At 39.3% G+C, this 27,684-nt stretch overlaps 1 protein-coding gene across 1 annotated transcript; it reads right to left on the bottom strand.

Annotated features, from left to right (window-relative positions):
- Nucleotides 1–267: 267 nt before the first annotated feature.
- On the bottom strand, nt 268–24,132 carry LOC122564018 (dehydrogenase/reductase SDR family member 13-like). Its single transcript, XM_043718464.2, has 5 exons — nt 23,874–24,132; nt 23,498–23,616; nt 18,653–18,776; nt 4,481–4,792; nt 268–2,002 (listed from the first exon to the last, which is right to left on the bottom strand). The coding sequence occupies exons 1-5, from the start codon at nt 23,998–24,000 to the stop codon at nt 1,737–1,739; spliced, it is 948 nt and encodes a 315-aa protein (XP_043574399.1). The 5' UTR covers nt 24,001–24,132; the 3' UTR covers nt 268–1,736.
- Nucleotides 24,133–27,684: the final 3,552 nt, after the last annotated feature.

The raw sequence follows: 27,684 nt of genomic DNA, 5'->3' as shown, positions 1-27,684 counted from the left end.
GCCAAATTTGGAGGCGAATTGCCATATTTCCAAAGCCTTCATATAAATGTTGTGACCGGTTGTGGACCTATTTCTCACTGTTGCATCATTTCACTAGCAGCAACCGGCCAACCTAAAAATTATTTATTTAATCTAATTTTTTGCTTCACCTCAACTACCATTCACCCAACATACTATGAAATCTGCTGTGAATTGTTACTTTGCATAAAATTTATATTAACTGGAAGACAGAATTCACAAAACATTTGTTTTTCTGAAACAACTAGGAAAGGATTAAATTTTTTTATTGGAGTACTAATCAATTACATTAGACAGCTCTATCGTAGTGTAAAATGTACATACAACAACTGTACTGAAATACTAGAGTATGAAGGAAAATATGTGGGTTGTACATGCCCATGATTCTATTTTTAAAAAATTTAGCATATTAAACTTTATTTCATTATCTTTGATTTGACCAGTAAAAGTTATCAGAAAACAAACATCCCTGATAATTCTCTTCAAAGTTTTAATCAACCTATTTTGTCACACCTTTTGAAGCAGACCCTAACTAACACCATTATACATCAGTCTGAAGATCAACCTGTTTAGAAATTCAGCAGATGGGACTTGAAACTGGGCCTCCTGGGTCAGACGTAGGGACTCTACCACTGTGCCATATGCTCCAAACATAATTTTCTTTAGATGACTGCAGTACTGAAGACTGGCCAGCCAATGGCACTGTAAGAAATTTCAACTTTGAATTTGTTGCATAATAGTATCCAACTGCAGGAACAGCGATGTTACTGTGCAGCTACGAAGCAGTCAAAATGAAATAAATACATTTCAATGAAAAAGCAAGGACCTTGAATCTTAAGAAGTCAAAATATACAGAAAGAAAAGGAAAGACTACAAAAAAGAGAATGTCTGAGGGAAATTTTATACGTTCCAAGACTACTTTGGCCACAATGTGTCTGGATAGGAGAGACCAAAGAGATTAAACAATAGTGATGATAATTTTTTAAAATTACTTTGTGGTGGCCTTGCTGCATGATTGTGTTAGAGAGTGTGGACTGAACAGCTCTCAGCTGGTGCTGATTAAGATGCTTACAGAGAACAATGGTCACTGAAAACCACCGTTTCCTGCTGAATCACTGCAGTACATTCAAAAAAAGGAAGAAATAAACGGTCCAGATTTTTTTAAACTGCATATTTTCTGGAACAAGTAATTTCTTAAAATGACAACTTTTGATGTAGATGGATCCTCAACAGTAACAGAAAATACATTTCATCCATGTATTTGTTGCAATAATTTTACTGATCTCCATCTGTAAAACACTAGTGAGAAGCGGAATAGAAAGCAAAATAACACTAACTTCCTATATTGAATTAAGAATTGAAGGAATGGATTCATTTTTAATAGGTTTTGCAATTACCTTACTGAACAGTTAATCAAAAATATATTTTCTATTTGGTTTGTTGGAAGTCTTTTGTTGCAAATTGTACATTTTAATCTAAAAGAGAAGGGGAGGTCTATAAGAGTTTATTTTAAACAGAAGTTAGAGTTGAGAATTATTTTCCCTTTGAACTGGTCTTTTTAGTTTGTGACAGAAATTTGGAAGATTCCATAGGAAGTGGGGGGAAAAAAGCTTCTGCACTGTATATTTGCACAAATGGTTTCTCACATTTAAGTTAGTGAAAACAGTCAGAGCCCTTTACAGATATGCTGTTATTCTGCAGACAACTTTCTTCACCGGTTAATAGCTGCGGAGTCCAACCATCCTTTCACTGACTTCCCAGAGCTTTCTGGCCACTGCATCATCACGTGCGTGAGGGAGGACTTCCTGAACCTTGCAGTTTGTGAAGTACCTGCCGCTGAACTTCTCAATACCTTCTTGCACAGCACAGTAAATGGACGTCTGAGCCCCATCAGTTGGGGTTCGAAAGAAAAGGGCAATAAAAGGAAAAAAAAACATTTTCTGCCAGAATTTCATGTGACGGAATACTTCAGTGTTCACCGCACCTGTAAGAAAGACAAAGCATTGTTTATTGAAAACAGACTTTATCATAAATTAATTTACTTATAAATCAATGAGAATGTAGGGAAAAAAAAATGTCGAACTGTCAAGCTTTCTATACATTGTGCAGTAAATTTCTCAGATTGCCTGACTCAATCTCCACCTCTCACTTAATCTATAGTCATTCACTGCAACTTGATTGGAAAATTATTACTACTTGGTCTTCTTTAGCAAAAAAAAAGTTGTGTCTGTTTTATTTGGTTTCCCAATTTTATAGTTAACTTGGAAATTAAAAACATCAATGAAAAAAGTTGAGTTTGTATGAGTTCCTCATTTTTGAAATAGGTTCTTCCAAATCACCTTTCACCTGATAACGTAACTGCTGATCTGCCCTTGGAAAAACAACATTTTTAAAGCCATTTTACCTGCATTTTAAGATCATCTATTTGTTCCCAGTAGTTTCTGTCTGTCAACACTTCGTTTTTAAAATTGAGTTTCAGTGGAAATGTGTATAGCTGCTACAATATGTAATGGAATCCAGAAGCAAAATTTTAGGTATGATGAATTTACAAACTAATAGTGGATGGCAAACAACGTATGCTCTTGTGTGATTCATCAATGGCTAATTCCAACATTACTCCAACAGTGAAACTGACCAGGTGGCTGTATATGATTTGGAGCCAATGCTAAATTAGCTGAGTATAAACACAATAGCAGTTGGAGCACCATATAAATGGCCTGAAGATTATTATTTAGAAAACAAAAGGCATTGTCTCTTTATTTTTTCACAGTAGTGGATGTCACTGGGAAGACCAGCATTTGCTGCCCACTCTTAAAAGTTGGTGAACTGAGGCCAGACCAGGTAGGGTGGCAGATTTCCTTCCCTAGAGGACTCCAGCAAACCAGGGGGGTATTTATGACAATTGATGATAGTTTCAAAGTTGCCATTACTGAGATTAGCTTTGTATCCCAGGTCTTTCACTTTCATGGTGATAACCTGTTCTTAATGCCTGTATCACAACAACCTTAGAATGCAGATTCAGCTAGTAATTAAGGTGGCTAATAATGCTATACTTTATTACATCAGGAGTTGGATATAAAGGTTATGCTTCAATTATGTACTGCACTGATGTTATGACAACTCAAAAACTGTGACAACTCAAATAACTCAATGCACTACACTGTGTGAAACATGACTGCCTTTTTTTGCCCACATGACATTGCTCTCTCTTTAGAGAAGTCCATTGCATGTGAAACACTCAAATGTGTCTGCTGTTCTGGTCTTCTTATTTAAGGAAAGATGTAAATGTTTTGGAGGTAGTTCAGATGAGATTTACTAGATTGCTATACGCTGTCTTTTGAGGAAAGAATGGACAGGTTTGTTTGGTTTCCACTGTAGTTTAGAAGATTTGGGATGACTTGATTGGAGGATACAAGATCCTGGACTGTCTTGATAAAGTGAAGTGGAAAGGATGATTACATTTGTCGGTGAGTTGAGGGCAGTGTTTAAAAATTAGGACTCTCCCTTTAAGAACAGAGATGAGAGATTCTATTTCTCTGAGGTTATTTGCCTTTGGAACTCTCTGCCTCTGAATGCAGCGGAGGGGAGGCCATCAATATTTTTCAGGCAGAGTTAGGTTGATTTCCTTACCTAACAGGAATTTAAGGTTATCAGGAGAAGAAGGGAATGTGGAATTCAAAACAGAACAGCCAATTGAATGGCATCTTATTGAATGGCAAACCAGACCTGAGCAGCAGAACTACTTCTATTCTTATGTTTGCATGTACCTAATAATAAGGATCATACAATTAGATTGCATAGGAACTTGTAAAAAAGCAATTAGATATGTATACAAAGATAAATGGGGTGGGGGGTGGGGTAGAGAATCAGATAAGTAGTCATCAGGAATTTTGACAGTTATTAAAATTACTTGCGTAGAGGCTCAAACTTGGGGTTCCCACCTCCACAACAACAATCCAGTACATGACCTGTTGAAGCACATGTGACCAATATGAAAAGAGTCAGTACTAGTTACCAGCTCATAAGAATTTTTTTAAATATATCATTCACTTTTGTTTCTAGTTTTCCTCCCAAATGCTCTCTCTAACTGAATGGATGACTGGAGATTACCTGTTCCCAAGACAAACTGCTGCATGTTGTTCATGAGTTGTGCATGGGGTTTTGAGATTTTGCCCATGTCCATTCTTTCTTACAAAAATGTTATCCTTTAAAGTGAAGAACTGTTGTGATCTGTACTATATACAGAAATACATTGGACACCAGTTTGAAAACAAAATGGTAGCAATCTAATATTTACAATTACACTCTTCATTTAGATGTTTCAAAACTGTTAAACTAGAAAAGAAATTCTTCCCACCCAATTGAACAATATTTGTCTTCTTTCTAGTTTCAATAAACTATTTGATTGACTGGTCAAAAACTGGTGTGTGTAAAGTATTTGTTAAAATAATTCTCTGCTCACCTGGATGAACAGAGTAGCAGGTAACTTTAGTTCCCTCCAGATAATTGGCAAGTTCTCTGACAAAAAGTATATTGCACAATTTGCTGCAGCTGTAGTTCCGTATCTGCTGAATGAAGCTTTCACCAGGAGGGTTTAGGTTACTGAAGTCGACTTTGCCAAAACGGTACATCATAGAAGTGACAGTAACAATCCGGCTCGGTGCACACTGCTTCAGCCGATCCAAAAGAAGATGAGTGAGTAGGAAGTGACCCAAGTGGTTTACTCCCAAAACTGTGTTGTATCCATCAACTGTCTTGCTACCTGAACCAACACCTACAGGATAAAGAAATTATAATACTCCTTAATCAGCTTTAGTGCAAATGTCAGAGGTGTCATCCTTTAGGGAGATTTTAAATCAACAGAATAACATTGATTTATGTTGGTTCAGTCGATTCCAAAAATCTCATGGAACTCAAAGATGAACAAGGGCTTCCCTGACTTTTCTCGCAAACAATCCCTTAACCTGCCTAAAATAAATACACGATTAACTTAATGCACTACACTGTGTGAAACATGACTGCCTTTTTTTGCTCACATGACATTGCTCTCTCTTCAGAGAAGTCATTGCATGTGAAATGCTCAAATGTGTCTGAGAGACTTATAAATGTAAAAACAAATAAATTTGCAGAATTTTATTTCTTTATAAATTCAGAGTTCAGTTGAAATTACTGTTTAGATTAAACAGTGTAATTATATGTATTTGTCAGTAGTGTTCCTCAACTACTCCGTTGAATATGCAACAACTGGTTTGGATTCAGCGATGGGGTAGTGTCCTAGGTATGATTCTTAGCCTCTAACATCAGCTAATCTCATTCAAGAAAGAAGGCAGATATGGTACATCAGGCCTGAGCATCTTGAATTCTGAAAATGGCAAGATATAAATCTCAGTTCCTGGCGGGATGTGTGTGTGGATACATGATTGGACTCCATGCTTAAAATGGTTGACTATCATGCCCCAAACGCCCTTTAAAACTATTCACAATCAGCCTATTTGGATATTTTATGACACAACCCTGAGACAGGGGTGACATGAACCCAAACCTTCTGACCCTAAACAATGGGATTAGAATAGTTAGTTGGTTGTGTTTGACCAGCACAGAACTCAATGGGCCAAAGGGCCATTTTCTGTGCTGTAGATCATTGTGACCCAGACATAGGAACACTATTATTGTGTCGCAAGATTCCTTTTATTTATGGTTAAACAGGAACTACTTAACTGTGGCACTATAGAGACCTCAGTCCCCTGGAACTATGCCCCAGAAATAATTCACTCAGGAGGGTGAAAAATTTGCAAGTAATGCAGGAGTAAAGAAAAAGGTAAAGATTAAGAAATGAAAACATTCTGTGGTATTTCAAATCAACTGCTTAACTTCATCTAAAATTTGCTGCATCATTTTTCCTGATTAGTATTCTATATACGATTAGATTTCCTACAGTACGGAAACAGGTCCTTCGGCCCAGCAAGTCCACACCCGATCCTCCAAAGAGTAACCCACCCAGAACCATTCCCCTACCCTATATTCACCCCTGACACTATGGGCCATTTAGCATGGTTGTGGGAGGAAACCGGAGCACGTGGAGGTAACCCACACAGTCGCCTGAGGCTGGATTCGAACCCGGGTCCCTGGTGCAGTGAGGCAGCAGTGCTAACCACTGAGCCACCGTGCCACCTCCGTTTCAAAGAAATATTTTCTAAGGTGCAGTTTAAATTTTCCACCGATTTAAATTTGTATCTTTCTGTTCTACAGACCCAACTGACTGAGGCTACATTCATTTAAATTTAATATGTGAAATTTCCCAGTGAAACTGCCCATTAATCTGCCCTTGATAAGTATGTACCAGTCAGGCAGGGAGGAGGTTGTTGAACGTGGGAGCTGTGGTTTACTGAAGAAGTTGAATCTCTTATCAAGAGGAGGAAAGAGGCTTATGTTAGGATGAGATATGATGGCTCAGTTAGGGCACACAAGTTAGCCAGGAAGACTTAAAGAGAGAGCTAAGAAGAGCCAGGTTGGGCCCCACACCTCAGGAAGGACATACTGACACTGGAGCGTGTCCAGCGGAGATTCACATGGATGATCCCTGGAATGGTAGGCCTAACAGCTAAGGATCCTGGGATTGTAATCTTTAGAGTTTAGAAGGTTGAGGGCAGATCTAATAGAAACTTACAGGATAATGCATGGCTTAGAAAGGGTGGACCCTAGGAAATTGTTTCTGTCAGGCAGGGTTACGAGGACTCGTGGGCACAGCCTTAGAATTAGAGGGGGTCAATTTAGAACAGAGATGAGGAGATATTTCTTCAGCCAGAAAGTTGGCCTGTGGAATTCATTGTCGCAGAGTGCAGTTCAAGGCAGAGATCGATAAATTCTTAATCTCGCAAGGAATTAAGGGATATTTTGGCTGAGTGCGGGTAAGTGACATTGAAATGCCATGATTGAATGGCAGAGTGGACTTGGTGGGCCAAGTGGCCTTACTTCCACTCCTATTTCTTATGGTCTTATGGGACATGAGAAGTCGTTAGCGGACAGGATCAAGGAAAACCCTAAGGCTTCCTATAAGTATATCGAGAATAAGAAAATGACTAGAGTAAGATGAGGGCAAATAAACATAATAGTGGGAAGTTGTGCATGGAGTCAGAGGAGATAGGGGAAGCGCTAAATGAATACTGTTTGTCAAAGAAAGAGAGAATGTGGTCATGGAGAATACGGAGATACAGGCTATTAGACTAGATGGGATTGAGGTGCATGAGGAGGTGTTAGCAATTCTGAAAAGTGTAAAAATAGATAAGTCCCCTAGGCCGGATGGGATTTATCCTAGGATTCTCTGGGAAGCCATGGAGGAGATTGCCAAGCCTTTGGCTTTGACCTTTCTGTCATCATTGTCTACAGGAATAGTGCCAAAAGACTGGAGATGAGCAAATGTTGTTCCCTTGTTCAAGAAGGGGAGTAGAGACAACCCTGGAAATTATAGACCAGTGAGTCTTACTTTGGTTGTGAGTAAAGTGTTGGAAAGGGTGATAAGAGATAGGATATATAATCATCTAAAAAGGAATAAGTTGATTAGGGATAGTCAACTCGGTTTTGTGAAGAGTAGGTCGTGCCTCACAAAACTTATTGAGTCCCTTGAGAAAGTGACAAACAGGTGGATGAGGGCAAAATGGTTGATGTGGTGTATATGGATTTCAGTAAAGTGTTTGATAAGGTTCCCCATGGTAGGCTATTGCACAAAATACTGAGGCACAAGATGGAGGATGACTTAGCGGTTTGGATAAGAAATTGGCTAGCTGCAAGAAGACATAGGGTGGTGGTTGATGGGAAATACTCATCCTAGTTCAGTTACTACTGGGGTGCCACAAGGATCTGTTATGGGTCCACTGTTGTTTGTCATTTATATAAATGACCTGGATGAGGGCATAGAAGGATAGGTTAGCATTTGCGAATGACACTATATCTCTATGACTATAACACAAAGGTCTGTAGAGTTGTGGATAGTGACGAAAGATTTGTAGGTTACAAGCAACACAGATAAGCTGCAGAGCTGGGCTGAGAGGTGGCAAATGGTGTTTAATGTGGAAAAGGGTGAGGTGACTCACTTTGGAAGGAGTAACAGGAATGTAGAGTACTGGGCTAATGGTAAGATTCTTGGTCGTGTAGATGAACAGAGAGATCGGAGTGTCCAGATATATAGATCCTTGAAAGTTGCCATTCAGATTGATAGGCTTGTTGAAAAGGTATACGGTGTGTTAGCTTGGTAGAAGGACTGAGTTTCAGAACCATGAGATCATGCTGCAGCTGTACAAAACGCTGGGTGTGGCCACATTTGCAGCACTGCGTACAGTTCTGGTCACCGCATCTTAGGAAGGATGTGGAAACTTTGGAAAGGGTTCACAGGAGATTTACTAGGATGTTGCCTACTATGGAGGGAAGGTCTTATGAGGAAAGGCTGAGGGACTTGAGGCTGTTTTCGTTAGAGAGGAGGAGGATGAGAGGTGACTTAATTGAGACATAAGATAATCAGTGAGAGCCTTTTTCCTTGGATCATGATGGCTAGCACGAGGAGCATAGTTCTAAATTGAGGAGTGATAGATATAGGACAGATGTCAGAGGTAGTTTCTTTACTCAGAATAGTAGGGACGTGGAATGCACTGCCTACAACAGTAGTAGACTCGCCAACTTTTAAGGGTAGTTAAATGGTTATTGGATAGATATATGGACAAGAATGGAATAGTATAGGTTAGATGGGCTTCAGATTGGTTTCACAGGTTGACACAACATCAAGGGCTGAAGGGCCTGTACTGCGCTGTAATGTTCTATGTTCTACAATCTCCCATGCTGTAGGGGTTATACTCTCTTTTCATAACTTATCTCCTCTAAACTTACTAGATCAAGCTTCTATGTTTGTGTTTGCTTTCCAATACATTTATGTCTTTTTTGAAATGTATTGCATAACCATTTACAACACCATTATATCATTCTTCTATGTACAACTGCAATCTAATCACTACTCCATATCATCTTGCTCTTGGAATGCCTACTATCATTTCAGGACAATTTCAAAGTCTCCCAGGGTAATCCTATTCCCCTTGTAGCATATCAAAGTTGCTCATTTTTACTTCCAATGTGTCAATATTAAGTTTAATTTGCTGTTCACTTGCCCAAGAGAATAACAGGTCAGAATCCTTTTGCCACATTTCTTTATTCATTTATGGGACGTGGACATCACTGCCTAGGATTGCATTTATTACCCATCCCAAAGTGCTCTTGAGACTGTCTTCTGCTCATTCTACACCCATTGTCAGCTGTAAGTTTGACAAGATTATTGTTATGTTTCTACATTCAGATAATTTATCTAGATAAAAAACCCATCAGGCTCTACTATAAAGATCAGCACACAACACCTCACCCACATTACATGACATCTTGCACAAAGTACCATCTGTTTTAGATTTGGTTAAATCCCATTTCTTATCCAATCCCCAATTCTACTCTGAATTCTCATTAACTTCGGTTTTCACGATAGTCTTTTATACACATTTTGATCTACAATATGTTACAGGATATTCCTTTTTATTACGTAATTTTGTGGAGGAATATTGCAACTAAAGTTTTGGCAGATGAAGTACTCAGACCCCTTGGTGTCATGGTAGCTCACAAATCTACCAAAACACTTAAACAGCAACCGATGAACCTAAAGGATCCATTAGATACTACCAGCAAAACTAACATCACGTACAAGATACCATGCAAGAACAATAAAATCACTACATCGGACAAACTAGCAGTTAACTTGCCACCAGGATACATGATCACCAACTGGCCACCAAAAGACACGACGCACCATCACTAGTTTCTATACACACAAAGGTCACCACTTTGACTGGGACAACACACACATCCTAGGACAGGTGAAACAAAGACACACACGAGAATTCTTAGGGGCATGGCATTCTAACCAGAACTCCATCAATAAACACTGATTTAGATCCTGTCCACCTTCCCTTGAAAAGAGAACCGGAAATGAAATCACCCAACTTAAGAAACCAAGACTTATAAATCGAGAGGCGGGACATATCACCAGTGCTTCACTGGAGACTCTTGCTGATGGCATTACCTAGTATGGCGATGAAATATCTGAAAACAAACCTTCAAGCTCAGCGAGCTAACTTACATACTTATCATCAACCTGAGCTATAAATCTTCTCGAACATCGCTAGAGTTTGAACTTGTATATTTTGCCAAAAGAATAGAAACACAGCACCTTACTTAAATTGAAAGACTAGAACTCGAGGTACAGAGGAGTATGGGACATGAGGTAAAAAAATATGTGCAGGTACAAGCAAGTTATTCGGAAAGCAAATGGAATATTGATGTTTATTACAAAGAGAATGGAAGAGTACTGAGACAACATTAGTGTTCAATTCTGGTCTCCTTCTTTAAGAAAGGACATAAAATTAGAAGCATTTCAGAGAAGGTTTACTTTACCAATTCCTGTAATAATGTGATTACCTTACCAGGAAATATTGGGCAGGTCTGTGTCCATTGGAATTGAAAAAAGTAAAAAGTGATCTTACTGCAAGATACAAGTTCATGAAGGGACATGACACAGAGTGTTAAATGGATATGTGGTCTTGCAAGAGAAATTAGAACAGTAGAACACAATTCAAAAATAATGGGTCTACCATTTGAATCAGAAGTAGAAATTGTCTTCTCTCAGAGGATCACAGGTCTGTGGGACTGACTTCCCCAGTGACTGGAGGAGGCAGGGTCACTGAGTATTTTTAAGGTAGAAGGAGATAGATCCTTGACTAACAAGAGAATCAAAGGTTATCAAAGGTTGGTAGAAATGTAGTCTTGAAGCCACAGTCAGATCAACAATGATACTATTGAATAGCAGAGCAGATCCGAGGGGCTCCTAATTTCTTTGTATGTCAAAAATGGAGTACATGTTTGTCATTAATGTTTTAGTTGCTCTTCTGGAAAACAATTTCTCGACCTATGCTGTGAAGACATCACAGATCTGATATTCTCTTGGGCAAGCAATATTGCATAACTCAGCCATCATTTGAATACAGTATACACATGATGGAGAGATTCCTTTTTATACACAGCACAGCTGTTGGTAGCTTCTAAACAACTAGGGCAAGCATGTAACTCTCCTCCATTAAGCAAGATTTCAATAATCTGTTTCCAATTGTGTATCATTCTGTGGGTGAACAGTGACATTGTATTTACAGAGCAGGAATTTCAATGAAAAGTTGTGTTTTCATAAGATGTAATCATTAACATGCCAGATAAAGATCAGGCTTGTACTTATAATTGTTTGTTTTGAATGAGATTATCTTGGGAGAAGATAGGAACCATAAGTCGTTATTGGACATCAACTCTTTGAATTCTGAAGGGAGGTTAAAAATGTGATTCTTATGTGCAACACTATTTGTCTGCATATTTAAAAGATGTTCTAATATTTGAAAATAGCAGGTATATATTTTTGAAGCATTACTTTCAAATATGTATTTCTCAATTTCTCAAGGGATTGGGAATGAAGACAGTACTCAAGTAAAAGGTGGGAATTATTTAACCAGGGCAGGCAGACATGACTTAGATTTTAAAGCCATTCTGTGCTCTTATGTTTACATTAGCATTATAAATTCCCACATCCAGATGTATAGTGAGAAGTACGTATGCAATTTGTCCTATGATATCAGGTATCAGTGGTGACACTGCAGTGTCCTCACTTGGGTGAGGTCTTAATCATACTTACAGGGACAGTTTTCAATATAATTGTGGTAACAGGAATTTATAATGAAAAGAAAGGTCAGAGTTTGTTTTATTATATTAATCGACCTAAATAAAACACTAGTTTATGAAATTACACTGAGTCATTTGCAGCAAGAAAAGTAAGGTAATCTCCCATACAGTGATAAACATAATAAATTACAAAGGGTTTTGGTTAAATAGTCCTTTGGTGTTACAGAACTTGCTGGAGAAAAGGACGCATTGTTAAAGCTTTCAGTCTTCTACTCATCAGGGCAGATTCAAGAATACTGAAGCTCAAAAGGCAACTTAAACTGCATGAGGAAAGGATGCTGATTGATTGGCAGAGACCATGGAGCACGCACCCAATTAACAGTTTTTAAAAAATCTTCATTCAGCTTTGCTGGCTGGGCCAACATTTATTGCCATCCCCTAACTGTCCTACAGAAGATGGTAATGAACTGTCTTCTTGAACCACTGCAGACCACAGTGCTGTGAGAGAGGGAATTCCTGGATATTGCCTCAGTGGTACAGCAAGAACAGCAATGTATTTCTAATTCAGGATGGTGAGTGGCTGGAATGGGAAGTTATAGGTGGTGTTCCCAAATATCTGCTGTCTCTCCATGTACTTCCAGATGGTCATGGTTGATTCAAAAGGTACTGTTGAAGGAGCCTTGGTTAATTCCTTGGTGAAAGTGAATCTTGTAGATAGTACACACTGCTGTGGCCGTGTGGTGGAAGGAATGAATGTTTGTGGTGCTAATCACATTGGCTTTTTTCTCAATACTGTCAAATATTTGACTATTATGGGAGCAGCACTCATCCAGGCATGTGTGAAGCATTCCATTACATTCCTGACCAGTGCTTATAGATGGTCGATAGATTTTGTGGGGACAAGAGGGAAGTTATCGAATGCAGATTCCGAGGCTTTGAACTGCTGTTCTAGCCATCATATTTATATGGCTTATCCAGTTCATTTTCTGGTCATTGGCAACGGTCAGGATATTGATAGTGGGGTATTCAATGAAGGTAATGCCTTTGAATTTCAAGGTAATGATTAGATTCTAATTGGAAATGGACATTGGTTGGCTCTTGTGTGGCAACAACATTACTTACTACTTGTCCAAGTCTTATTGTATTTGGACAATGACTACTTCAGTGTGAGGTGTTGTAAATGGTGCTGAACACTGTGCAACCATCAGCAAACATCCCCACTTCTGACCTTATGTTGGAGAAAGATCATTGATGAAGCAGATGAAGATGACTTAGGACATTGCCTTAAGGAACTACTGCAGTGAGGTACTGAAGTTGAGATGACTGACCTCCAATGACCGCATACTTAGTTCTTGATATAATTCCAAACAGCAGAGTTTTCCTTCTGATTCTGACTGACTATAGATTTGCTAGGGGTCCCTGATGCAGTCATTCTTACTTCACTTCTGGAGTTTAGTTCTTCTGTACAGGTTTTGACTAAGGCAGTAATGAGGTCAGGAACCCTAATGGAAATCAAACTGAGCATTGGTGATCAGATTATTGGAAAACAAATACTGCTTGATAACATTGATAGTGATCTCTTCCATTATTTTACTGATGACAGAGTAGACTGATGGGAGGGTAATTGGCCAGGTTGTATGTGTCTTGCTTTGCTTGTACATATCTGGGCAATTTTCAACATGACCAGGTAGATATGACCGTTGTAGCTGTACTTGAATAGCTTGTTTAAGATGCAGCATGTCCAGGGAGTACTATTGCTGGAATATTGTCAGGGCTGGAGCCTTTGCTGTATCCTTGAAGGTTTTATTTGAAATCCAAAAAAGAAAGGTTAACTGCTGGTTAAGGCTTTGTCATGTGAATACAGCAAGTAACAGATCCAATATGTAGATAATTCTGTTGCGATACTGATATATGCAGCTGCTCATAATAGTCTTCTTCCATAGTCAAATTCACTTGTGAAACTGAGTTCCTAATGAGCTCATTTTCCTTGATATACTAATTGAGAAATTCACAAAAGTTTTCCACAACTGTCTACTGTAAGGTATCTACACTGCTCTTTTTGCAAGTGGGGATTCCTATATCCACACATTAAAAGACTGTTCTTATTGGCAACCCCATAAATAGAGCCCAAGCGAATTATACACCATGCAAGCTTAACACTGAAATAACTTTGAAATGCCCCATCTTACAAGTTAATGGCTATCTTGATCAGGTCATTGTTCACTGTACATTGGAGAAACTGATGAACCTTACCCTGAAAAGTGCCTAGTGTCCCTCAGATTATACGAGTAGGATAAGGTGCCTCAAAACATTTCAGCTACAGCTGAAACTAGTGATTTCACTCTGATGCAATACAGCAGCAACACAAAGGATATTGTCCAGCAACAGGATATTCCCATCAAACCAAAAAGACATTCAGCCCACTACACAAATGAGTACTGTGCAAATGTGAATTGCAGTGCAGGGGTTATGCCAGGCCTGCACACTCTGGGCAATTTAACATTGTGGATCCACCCAGCATGCACATCTTTGGACTGTGGGAGGAAACCGGAGGAAACCCACGCAGATATGGGGAGAATGCGCGAACTCCACAGAGATAGTTGCCGAGGTTAGAATCAAACCCCGACCCCGGTGCTGTGAGGCAGCAGTGAGAACCACTGAGCCGTGTGCCATCCCAAAATTATCCCATCAATAGTTCTGATTGTGTGGTTTGATGAGGTATTTTGATGGAACTCTTGAGAATTCAAAGGAATGGCAGTCACAGTAAAATCACTCAACTTTCATTATTTGAGACACTACTTTCAAACCATTTGCTATGAACTTATATAGTTTTTCAAGAGCACCAGACATCAGAAAGTACTCTACAGCTAATAAAATACTTTTGAACTGTTGTTGCTCTTGTAATGCAGGAAAAACAACAGCTAATTTCTTAACTGCAGCCTCCTGAAAACAGTAATGTAATAATGTGAAGTAATCTGTTTTAATGGTGTTGAATGGGGGATAATTATGGCACAGAACACTGGGATAATACCACTGATCTTTTTTTGAAATAATGCACTGCAATCTTCTTGGCCTTCTCAGAAATCAGTCAAGGCACTGGTTTAACATCTTATTCAAAAGATGACAGTGTAGCACTCTAATACAAATACACTGTAGTGTCAGCCGAGATTTTTGTCAAGTCCACGTGAAGCCAACTGTACACTTACTGGCACTTACATTTTAGAAACTGCCTTAACACATTTTAAAAAAAAAATTTTTCATTTACTTCAGATGTCCAAACAGGCTATTCCAGAATAAATATGATGTGGCATCACAGCTCTTACTTGAAGGAATGTTGCATTGAAGAGATGCTGTCTTTCTAACTGCAAGTTAATCAAGGATTGCCTAAGCATTACCATTAGGTTGATTCTGCCTTTAGCTGTGCGCACCCTCACCACCTGTTTCACTCACTCCTCCTTACTCTTTGTCAACAGTAAAAAAACCCCACAATTTACCAGTGCCTTTCAGTTCTGAAGTCATTTCAGACTTTAAATATTGACTTCGTTTCTCTCTCTCCACAGAAGCTGCTAAGCTTGCTAAATTTCTCCAGCACTTCTGACTCTAATCCAGCATCCACAGTACTTTACATTAGAGATTAATCCAAGGTCCTGCTGCCTGTTCCAACAAACATAAATTATTTGGCAACACTGTGCCCATAATGAACATTATTCCCTCAATCATTAAAAACAGATTGTTCTTTTACTCATTACTGGGTTGGTTTATGGTTATCTATGGGAGAAAATGATTTGCTGCATTGGCCAATCATTCAAAAAGTTATTAATAGCTCTAAAGTCATGTTTATTGCCCTGATGTACAAAGAACGTACAAAGGGCATATTGTCTGATACTGGTGGTTTAACTTTCTTTTAGAAAGGACAGAAATTGATACTTACTGTCCTTAAGCTGTTAATAGTTTTTAAAATGATAACTTTTAAAAAATAATCAGCCATTATGGTGCAAATAAATGCTCTAAAAATGGTGTTTAAGTTATTCCTTTACAAGTCATAAGAAATATTGTATGCTATGTTATAATTTGAGTTGCAGCTGTCTTTCATAGAATGACACAGTATACAGCACATAAACAAACCATTTGATCCAACTGGTCTACATGGCGCTCTTAAGATAAACAGAAGTCTCCTCCTACCCCTCTTCATTGAATTTCATCAATGTATATTTCTATTTCTTGGACACTCATATGTTTACCTAGTTTTTCCTTTAAGTATATTTGTGATATTTAGTTTGACAACGCCACATGGCAGTAACTGTTCCATTCTAAACACTCTCTGGGTCAATGAGACAGTCTGCTGAAATCATAATTTGGATTTGCATTGGCTATAGGATATTGTTGTAAGACTGGCTGGTTTGTTTGGATATTCAGCTAGCATGTGGATCAGACTGATGACAACAGCATAAGAGTCCATTTCTGTTCCAGCTGAGGTAGACTTGGAGCCTACTCATGGTGAAAAAAAAGTCCCATTACCATAGTTGAGACAGTAGATGCCAATGACCTGACATCCTTCAGGCAGAAATCTTAAGGAGATATTATACCCATTAAGCCTAGCTTTAAAGGCACCCCACACAAATGATTAGATTAGATTAGATTACATTACAGTGTAGAAACAGGCCCTTCGGCCCAACAAGTCCACACCGACCCGCCGAAGCGAAACCCACCCATACCCCTACATTTACCCCTTACCTAACACTACGGGCAATTTAGCATGGCCAATTCACCTGACCCTGCACATCTTTTTTGGACTGTGGGAGGAAACCGGAGCACCCGGAGGAAACCCACGCAGACACGGGGAGAACGTGCAAACTCCACACAGTCAGTCGCCTGAGGCGGGAATTGAACCCGGGTCTCAGGCGCTGTGAGGCAGCAGTGCTAACCACTGTGCCGCCCACAAATGAAAACATCTTCTCTGCATCTACCCCAAACACCTTCATAATCTGGAGATGCTTGCCAAATTACCCCCTTAATCTTTCCTAGAATGAAGAGAATAACCTTTCCCCAGCCTGATCAAACTTTCCTGATAATTATAACCGATCAGTTTGGATCTGGTGATGGGTTCTCCCCATTTGAAGTTACATATGTGTAGTACATACTGTTTACTTTTTTGTTGCAAAGACTGAAACCCATGTGTTGGCTCTGAAGCTATTTGTGACTCTTCAGGTTTTGATAGACCTGTTACAGAGAGTTACATAAAGGTAATATGACTGAAACAATCCTCCCTATAGGTCTGTGCTTTAACAAACCTCCTAACAACCTTTCTGTCTGGCCATTCATATCCTTTCTCAATCATGCACTCATGAACGCACAGCATTTGCTGAACACATATCGTGTCCTCTTACCACCAAACACCGCGTAAGACTGTATCTCTCACTTCAGGCTTCATCAAGCTCCCTTTCAGTTAATTACATTTTCCTGTTTGCCTCTTGTCACCAAGAAACAGACATAAATTCAAAATATCTTGAGCAGAAACAAACGTAAAATGCAAAATATTATCAAAGTTTGAGCCAACACATGCTGACTGAGCGTAACAGGAAATAATACAACCCTCACACAGAGTTTGCCTTAGTAATGAGCCAAGAACTCGCAATCAGCTTCTTATGCTATTGGACTAATGGTAAACGGTTCTCCTCATTCCGGGTCAAAGAGATCACCACTATCTTTGTTTTTCTTCAAATGGTGAAATTGTTGAGCCAATATGCCGATTGGTTGGTCTGGGACTCCAGTAAATCTTTGAAGAATGGGAAATATTTTTTTATTTCTGGAACTGTTAATTTGTTCTCTGATGACTACTCACATAAGAGAACATCAGACTATGAACAGTGGTCAATGAAAAGTGGTCCTGAAGAAGGGCTTATGCCCGAAAAGTCGATTCTCCTGCTCCTTGGATGCTGCCTGACCTGCTGCGCTTTTCCAGCAACACATTTTTCAGCTCTGATCTCCAGCATCTGCAGTCCTCACTTTCTCCTCCTCAATGAAAAATCTCTCTGACTTATTATTTACAATGTGGTATGAGATTTGCTGAGCTACAGAATGCTCCGAATTACAAGCTAGCTAGCTATCTTCAAGTTTACTACAATTATGGTTTGTCAAGGAATTAACTGAACAGAAGATATAATCATGGTTTGAACGAGTATTTAATCAAGTTTGTGATTCAAGGCAATTGTGACAATTTGTTATAAATTGCTGGGTTAGGACACCTGTTGAAGTCATCAAGAAGAGGTGGAATTTCATGGAAGCTGGTGTGTCACATGCAAAATGATCAAAGGACATTAAGGATCTTGAAACAGTTTCTTAGTCTCTCTCAAAAAGTTCAAAATGTTTCAGAAGTTTAAGCATTATAAATTTATTGTTTACTTTCTTTTTGTAAAACATGCTGCTTTACAATCAATTTGAATTTGTACTTTCATCCCAAACTGCGTGGTCTGCCAGTGATGGGTTTTCACTCTTTCAGAGGTGCCAGGCAGGAATGCTACATCCTACAGTAATTTACAGTTGTAACCTAATGGTGTAAGAGTAACCTGTTGAGTATCTTATATGCTTCATACATAAAATTAAGTATTGTTCCCTAATGAGTTTTCTTTTACACCAACTGAGTTAAAAAGGTTTAAGCAGAAATCTGAATTGTTCCACAGCCACTATTACAGAATAGTGCACCAATTTACAAACAATTCAAATGCATCTTATGAAAAGTTTACAAAAAAGGCTTTTAGTTATATTTATTTGTGCAGAGGATGAAATACATGCTCTATGAGTGGTTTTTGTTTTAATACCGTCACAGTTTCAACAATCCGAGTATTCTCAAAGTTAAACATTAGTTCGAACAGAAAGTTTAAATTCTTGCCTGCATTATTGATGAGCACATGCAGCTGGGGCTCTGACTTTAGGAAAGTCTCTGCAAAAGCCCTCACTGATTTAAGACTCGCAAGATCCAGCTGCATAAAGATCACTTGGTTGTTGCCGCTCTTCTGCAGATGACAGAAATCTGCATTAAAGCACCTTACAAATCATCACATGTACAGTACGAATGAAAAACTCTTTTCAAACCTTTGAATATTAATTACAAGATACCACATGCTGTGCAAGAGGTATTTATAAGACTTAATATGACAAACAATGGACTTAAAACATGATTAAGGAGCAAATTGAATACTTTTTAAGCAAAGCATATACCACTCTCAAATACCTTCCCTCCAGCCCCACCTCTGTCCCATTTATTTCTCCAACCCCAAGGCTTCTAGCCTCATTCTGATGGAAGGTTTTGCCAAAACATCAATTTTCCTGTTCCTCAGATGCTGCCTGACCTGCTGTGCTTTTCCAACACCACCCTAATCTTGACTCTAATTCCAACATCTGCAGTACTCACTTTTGCCTACCTTCTTCACTATCCTATCTAACTGCAACTCCACTTTCAATGAATTATGAACTGGCACTCCGGACCTTATCGCTAAGTGTGTAAGTCCTGCCCTGATTTGCCTTTCCAAAATGCAGCACCTCACATTTATCTAAATTAAATTCCATCTGCCAATCCTAGGCCCACCGGATCAAGATCCGGTTGTAATCGGAGGTAACCTGCTTTGCTGTCCACTACACCTCCAATTTTGATGTGATCTGCAAACTTACCTCCTATGTTCTTATCCAAATCATTAATGTAAATGACATAAAGCAGTGGACCCAGCACCAATCCTTTTGGCACACCATTGGTCACAGGTCTCAAGTCCTATGCCTTCTACCTTTGAGCCAGTTCTGTATTTCACCTTGTTGAACGTCTTACTGATTTTCATGTAGAACACATCCCTTTGCTCTGCCCTCATCAATCCACTTCATTACCTCTTTAAAGAACTCAAGCAAGTTTGTGAGACATGATTTCCTCCACACAAAGCCATGTTGACTATCCAGAATCAGTCCTTGCCTTTCCAAATACATGTAAATCCTGTCCCTCAGGATTCCATCCAACAACTTGCTCACCATTGATGTCAGGCTCGCTAGTCGATAGTTCCCTGGTTTTTCCTTACCACTTCCTTAAATAGTGGCACCACCCTTGCCAACCTCCAGTCTTCCAGCAACATTACAAGGATCTGGGGCTATCAATGACATAAATGTCTCAGCAAGGGGCCCAAAAATCAGGTCCCCCACCTTCCCACAAAGTTCTAGGGTACACCTGATCAGGTCCCGGGGAGTTATCCACCTTTATGCATTTAAGATGTCCAGCACATCCTCCTCTGTAATATGGACATTTTTCAAGATGTTGCCAGTTATTTCCCCACGTTCTTTATCTTCCATATGTTTCTCCTCAGTAAACACTGATGCAAAATACTTGTTTGGTATCTCCCCTACCTCCTACGGTTCCACACATAGGCTGCCTTGCTAATCTTTAAAAGACCCTATTCTGTCCTCTTTAATTACTCTTTAGTCCTTAATGTATTTGTAGAATCCCTTTGGATTCCCCTTAAACCTATTTGCCAAAGCTATCTCATGTCCCCTTTTTGCCCTCCTGTTTTCCATCTTGAGTATACTGCCTTTATACTCTTCTAGGAATTTACTCTCTGTTGGCTATATCTGACACATGCTTCCTTCTTTATCTTGACTAAAACCTCAATTTCTCTATTCATCCAGCACTCCCTATATCTACCAGCCGTGCCCTTCACCTAACAGGAACATACTGCGTCTGGATTCCCGTTATCTCATTTCTGAAGACTTTCCATTTTCCAGTCGTCCCTTTATCTGCGAAAATATGTCCCCAATCAACCTTTGAAAGTTCTTGCCTAATACCGTCAAAATTGGCTTTCCTCCAATTTAGAACTTCAACTTTTAGATTTAGTCTATCCTTTTCCATCAGCATTTTAAAACTAATAGAAATTTGGTCACTGGCCCCAAAGTAACACCTCAGTCACCTGCCCTGTCTATTACCCAAGGGTACGTCAAGATTTGCAACTTCTCTAGTAGATACATCCACATATTGAATCAGAAAATTTTCTTGTGCACACTTAACAAGTTCCTCTCATTCAAACCCTTAACAATATGTCAGTCCTAGTCTTTGTTTGGAAAGTTAAAATCCTCAACTGTAATATACAGATATACAGATCTGCTTAGAAATTTGTTTCCGATTTTACCGCTGACTATTGAGGGGGCTATAGTACGATCCCAATAAGGTGATCATCGCTTTCCTCTTTCTCACTTCCACCCAAATAACTTCCTTGGAGATATTCCCAAGTACATCCTTCATAAGTATAAACCATAATGCTATCCCTAATCAAAAACACCACTCCCCCATCTCTATTGCCTCCCCCCCACTTTCTATTCATCCTTATAGCATCTACACCCTATATAATTAAGCTGCGACACCTCTCCGTAATCATTATGATTCTCAACCATGCTTGGAGTTCATCTGCCTTACCTGTTGGCTTCTTGCTTTGAAATAAATGCAGTTTAATTTGTAAGTCCTAATTCCTTCTCTGTTTTGTTCCTGCCTGCCCTGACTGTTTGACTTGCCCCTTTTCCTAAGTGTACCAATCTCAGACTGATCATCTTCCTCACTATCACCGCACACCCCGACTAGTTTAAATTCTCCTGAGCAGCCCTAGCAAATCTCCTTGCCAGTATCTTAGACCCCTTCCAATTCAGGTGCAATCCATCCTTCTTACACAGATCACTTCTACCCAAAAGAGATCCCGATGATCCAAAAATGTGAAACCTTCTCCCTTGCTTCAGCTCCTCAGCCACACATTCATCTGCTCTATCCTCCTATTCCTACCCTCACTAGCTCGTGGCACCGGGAGTAATCCGATATTACTATACTCGAGGACCTCCTTTTAAAGTTCCTGCCTAACTTCCCATATTGTGTCCTCAGAATCTTGTCCTTTTCTCTTCCTATGTCATTAGTTCCAATGTGTGCAATAACCTCCTGCTAGTCCCCTCTTCCCTTTGAGAATATTTTGCACCCTCTCCAAGATATCTTGACCCTGACACCAGGGAGGCAACAGACCATTCTGATGTCTTGCTATCAGCTGCAGAAACATCTGTCCATGCTCTGACTAGATGGTCCTCTATCACAATCGATTGCTTGGAACCTGATGTGCCCCTCGTAACATTAGAGCCAGTATCTGTACCAGAAACCTGGCTGTTCGTGCTACATTCCCCTGAGAATCTTTCACCCCCGACATTTTCCAAAACAACTTATGTGTTTCAGATGGGTTATCCACAGGAGACTCCTGCACTACCTGGCTCCCTCTCTTACCTTTCCTGGAGATGAACCATCTACCTGATTGTACTTGTGGTTTTTCTCCCTTCCTAAAACACCCTCAGCTCCTGTAAATTCCTTATTGCCTTTAACTGATGCTCCAATCGATCCATATGATTTGATAAGATTCACAACCAAACACACTTCCTGCAGACATAATCATTAGTCTATTGAAAACTCTCCCTAAATCTCCCACATCCAACAGAAAGAGCATATCACTTTACTAAAGGTCATCTTTGCCCCTTAACAATTTACAGACCCAGAAAATAATCCAGTCTTACTGCTCTAAAAGTACTACTTCAAGCTAACTTAGTACATATTTTTAGTACAGACATTTAGTACAGACCAGTAACGTTTCATATTTTTAAAGCTTAATCATAAGAAAGATTTCAATAAAAGCACATATTCAAAAAAGAACTCACTCTACTCACTATTGTGGATTTACAAAAAAAAACACAGTAAGGTTATGCTTTAAAACTAGCCACTTAGTTGCTCCCCTGCTGTGATCACCCCTACACAGGCTTCTCCAATGTCAGTTGTGAATTTCGCGGTTTGTTAATTTTTCTTGGACAAAGTCCAATGTTCAGAGATACTTGGAATTAAATAGTATAGACTCCTGCTATGCAGGTTCACACAGCTGTGCAGATTCACATCTGTTTGTTTCACTTTCCACATGGTCACTGCCTTTGTCTTTCTTCCTCCTTTTTAAAATGCTGCTGTTTTGATCTTTTTTCTCCAAAGTTCCAAAACCATGTAACAGCTTATAAAACAGTAATTACTGTTCAACTCTGAAAATACCTCACAATAAAAGGGCAGCTCTTAGAGCCATATTTTTTTCCCCTTTCCTCCATCTTGGATTAGAGTGGTGCTGGAAAAGCACAGCAGGTCAGGCAGCAGACCAGAAGCAGAAAAATCAACATTTCGGGCAAAAGCTCTTCATCAGGAAAGTCTGGGATTACCCAAGAATATTTTTGGGTAATCAAGTCCCTTTCCAAGGTCTTGAGTCAATCTTCTAAAGCTGACTCTCCAGTGCAGTACCAATGGTGTGCTACATTGCCAAATTTGTCAACTTTCAATCCCATGTTAAATTGTGACCGCTTCTGCTCTCTCAGGTGAATATAAAAGATCCTACGCACTGTCCCCTGGTAGATATTTCATCGTCAACACCAAAACGCCATTTGCTGCACATGGAAACTTTGCCAGGCGAAACTGGCTGCTGTTTTTTCCTACAATTCGCTGCACGTCGTGTCATTTCAACCCCGGAAGACTGGGAGAATTGTGGGGAGTAAAAGACCATTTACAGCAGAGAGGGAAAGAGACAATGGCTATTGTCGTCTTACAGTCTGACTTTTGGGGTCCGGTTTGGGAAGCCCTGGCTAAAAAAGGGTGCATTGTTAGACTGCATGCACAGTTGCCGGTCTTATTGTTGGAGACACAGAGATTAATTACCCTTCTGATATCGAAGACCGCTGCTTCAGCACGCTCCTTGTTCCTACAGGCCAGGATTACTCGGGCTCCCCTCCGAGCCGTATCCAACGCCGTCTCTTTGCCGATCCCCGTGTTTGAACCTGACACACAAATTAATGCAACATGGACACCAATTAGAAAAAGTCTAAAAAAACTACAATAAAAAACATACAACGCTCTCCATTCGACTGGTGGGCGCTATTTATAGTCACATTACATTCGAACTTTCAACAACTTCAACTTTAGGTGTTGAAAATTATTGCAAGTGTAAAGTTTACATGCATCCCCTCGGGCCGAGAAGCCTCACATTCATTTACTCAAAGACATGGGCATTATTCCGAGCCACTCCGGGATGTACCTGTGACAATCACCGTCTTCCCTCGCAGCGAAGTGTCGCTCCTACATGGAATCCCTTTCAGGAAATTGTAGTAAATAACAACATAAATAGCAACTAGTATTGCAGCAGCCACTATGTAGGACACCATGGCTGCCCCTGAGACAGAAGATAAACCGGCTGTAGATTCTGTACAGTGAAGCTGTACTGCTCAGATTACAGGCAAACGCCGGTTAAATATACTGGCAGACAGACGGAGATCAATCTCATATTTCGACACTTCCCACAAAGGGCAGTCACAACTCCCTCGCCTTCTGAATAAAATAACTTGGCCTGCCCAATGTTAGGGATGGCTGCCCCCTGCAGGTTGCTATTAAAGACGTTTCCTTTATATGATTTGCAAAATAATTGAACAAACATTTATGTACGTTTCCCCGATTTCTTTTTGACGACATACACGGAACAAAGTTTTTTCTTTTCATTTTGCTTCATTTTTAATCCGTCTCCTTCGCTCAGTTTCCATTTTTCCAGAATTTCACCCTGTTCAATTTGCTTCCTTTCTATGCGGAGTACATTACAAGGTGCGGGGGACAACTTTCCAACAGGTGAGTTTACACAGATGAGAAATTACTCGCGCTGTATTTCTTCCTCTTCCCCCCCCCCCCCCCCAGGTTTTTTGTTATATGCACTAGCCTTTTGCTTTGTAAAAACCAACCGGTAAAAAGACGAGAATAAAGGCTGCATTCATGCATTACGAGTACTTATTGTGAATAAGAGCCAGAAAAAGCAGAACTGCATTCGGTATATGAGCAATTGCATCTGCTTCGCCCCAAACTACAGTCTCTCAACACTTCAGTTCCTTCCATTGGTGAGCTTTATGTCTCTGGTGCTTGACTGACAGTACAGTCGTTTCCTAGAAGAGAAAACTTGTAGCAAAATATAAGAGGTTTTGTTTTAATATCTGCTACAGAACCAGGAAACCCTTACTTCTAGTTTTCTGTCCAGAACATTCTCCCTCCACCACAGCATACATTTCTTCATTAAGAGCAGTACCATCATTTCACAGCGAGGAGTTTGCTGAACAACAATTTGGGAATTGCAACAAAATACTTTGAAGAACGAAGTGTGACTGAACATTCAAATATTAATAGCAATTTTAAAGTTAATGGCTAGATAAATTGTGGGCCAGGGCATTAAAAACACATATTGTTTGGTTGGTAGCGTCCACTTAGTGATCGTACATTTTAGTACAAAAAAAATACATTTGGGAAAGGCAGTCATGGTCGAGACATAAATCCTGTGACTCTGAATAATGGAGCCTTTATTAGTTTCTGTGATTACCAGGTTTCTTGATCTCCAATATATGCAAAGGTTATTTTTGACCAACTGTTCAGGCACATTATGATACATCTCTAGAGCAGATGAGACTTGATCCAGGGCCTTCTTGCCCAGAGATGGGGATATTACCATCGCTCCATAACAGCCCCACCTCCCCCAAGAAACTTCAGGTAAACATTAAATTACAATACATTTCTCAACCTCAGTTCAAAGGATTTCTTTCAGAGATAGGGAAAAAGTAAAATTTCAACTATGCTGACAAAAAACAGTCACTAGATTAGACCCACTATTTCAATATCAACATGTTCAATTCAACAAAAGCAGTTTAAATATTTAAAACACCAAAGCAGTACAGTATATATGACCAGTAAGCATTAATTGGGCAAGAACCAAGATTCTTTTTAAACACTTAGTGTATTTGGTCATTTTAACTATCAATAACTAATAAACTCATTGGTGTCAAAACTGAAATATCAAAGGTTAAGCTGCAAGACAGAATTTAAAGTAAAAAACATTGAACACTTATGATTATAAAACTCAGAAGAGTGAAGCATCCAGTCAATAAGGACCTTCTTGAGTGTCATCACCAAAGTCAAAGTCAATCTGCTTTTTAATTCTGAGTGTATCAGTGGGAATAGTTGACATCCTCAATGTAACCCCTAACAGATTTCTAATTCCCTGATCCATTTGGAGCAGCAGACAGGGAAAACAAAATTGAATCAAAACTCTCATGATTTAATCTCAGGCACAGGATGTTGGAGGATATCTAACTGAATAAGAATCATTAACAAAGAATGTTTACAAGTGGTAATTCATATGATGTAAAAACATTACAATCATCAACCAAAACCTCAAAACATTTGAGACTCTGTGGCTAAAAAGAATGCATGATGCATGTCACACCATAATCTCCATGCATAACTTTTACTTATTGATGTGGGAACTTAGTCTTCAGGATTCTACTCCATCATATAACAAGAATAACAGGAACAAATAGTTATTCCTATTCAGAAATGGTGTAACTGCCAAGCTTCTCAACATGGGAGCATGGTGAGTCACTCAGCACAATTTTTCAGACAACTGAGGCAGTATACATTATCCTTTGTAAAGTTTGCAAGTTAATAAGGTCTAAGATTTTGGTCTGTTCAGGGCTAGACATGGCAAACATTGAACAATTCTATACTACCTATCTTCATTGGCTTATTTGCATTACTTTTATTGTATGCTATTTAAAAGAAAAACATTTCTGCCCGATAGTTTTGATGCCCTTTCAGATTGGAATTTCAATCAGGACTGTTTTCAGGAATAATTCAAAGTCATTACACCAAATGAAAGCTTTAATTTCATTTCATTAAAACATGTGGGTTTGTTTATTCTAAAGACTGCAAAAGGATTTAATGATCAACTAATTCTTCACTCTGACAGGCAGGCAACAATGTACTTAATGTACATTCCTTTATACACAACTCAATTGAAATTGGCATTGGATTTATCCTTTCTTCCTGAAACTCACTTTCTTCTTCACCAGACTGTCTAGCAATTGGGTGGTATTCCACTGTAGCCAAAAATAAAGCAGAAGTGAACAGATTAGGCTCTTTCTATTGTTCAGGCTTACAGTCGACCTCAGACATACTGATCCTGTCTGCCAGCAATCAGAGGGGTTTCATATCAAGTTGGCCTAAGAACATGTCACATCCAGAGGTGTGCCAGCATCACTTTTGGTCATCCTGCTTTCAAATCCTTTTGCTTTTGAAGAACAAATTAATGTTGAGCAGCATTATCAGGTGTAAACTATTGATTATTTTATTTCATTTCAAGCCAGCAAACTAGACTTCTTTGTTGGTATTTGTTGGTAAGCCGTAGCCCACAACTTCAAGCCCGCTGTTGTTGCCTATTTGTTAGAGATAATAGATGAAGGCATTTTTCGTATAGTCAACATGTTCCATGAGTCCTGGCTTAGAACCAGTCAACTGGCTGGTATGGTGTTGTCAGTCTGCACGACCAATTGAAATCATTTAAAAAATGCTTCAGTCCAATTTCTCTTTACTCTGGAATATTACTTTTTTACTCAACGTGATGGCTTTAGAAATCCTAATTCTCATCTGGAAAGAAGAGCAGTTGAATAAACTTAGTACATTATATACATCGATTCATCAGACATCACTATTGTGGCTCAGATTTTACAATTACCTCCAAACTTATAACAAGCTTTGCTTTTTAACTTCCCTGAAATGTGGAATAATCATCTCAAAAGACAGCAGAGGTTGGCCGTCATTATTTTTGTTGCACCATCTGCCTGCCAACATAATGAAAGGAAGAACAAATAACAGCAGAAAGAAACACTGAAGACAATATATGGATATGACATATGGAGACTCAGAGTTCAAGTCACGTGATCAGCTTACGTGCAGTTGTACAGCATTAGAAATGTAACTTCTCGGACACAAAAGTTTTATATCAAACAAGAAAATACCCAAAGAACTGCTGATGCTGGAAG

Source organism: Chiloscyllium plagiosum, unplaced genomic scaffold (genome assembly GCF_037043375.1).
Source record: "Chiloscyllium plagiosum isolate Xiang-an unplaced genomic scaffold, Cpla_swu_hap1 HiC_scaffold_31, whole genome shotgun sequence".
Classification (NCBI taxonomy): domain Eukaryota; kingdom Metazoa; phylum Chordata; class Chondrichthyes; order Orectolobiformes; family Hemiscylliidae; genus Chiloscyllium; species Chiloscyllium plagiosum.
Note: the sequence above shows the minus strand (reverse complement) of the source record. Positions and strands in the feature narration are given on the sequence as shown.

Excerpts from the sequence above, each read along its gene's own strand:
- LOC122564018 (XM_043718464.2), bottom strand. The coding sequence starts at position 24,000 with ATGGTGTCCTACATAGTGGCTGCTGCAATACTAGTTGCTATTTATGTT. Across the intron at positions 18,777-23,497 it reads CGGTCTTCGATATCAGAAGG|AAGAGCGGCAACAACCAAGT; the intron begins GTAATTAATCTC and ends TGTCATCTGCAG. Across the intron at positions 2,003-4,480 it reads CTGCTACTCTGTTCATCCAG|GTGCGGTGAACACTGAAGTA; the intron begins GTGAGCAGAGAA and ends TCTTTCTTACAG.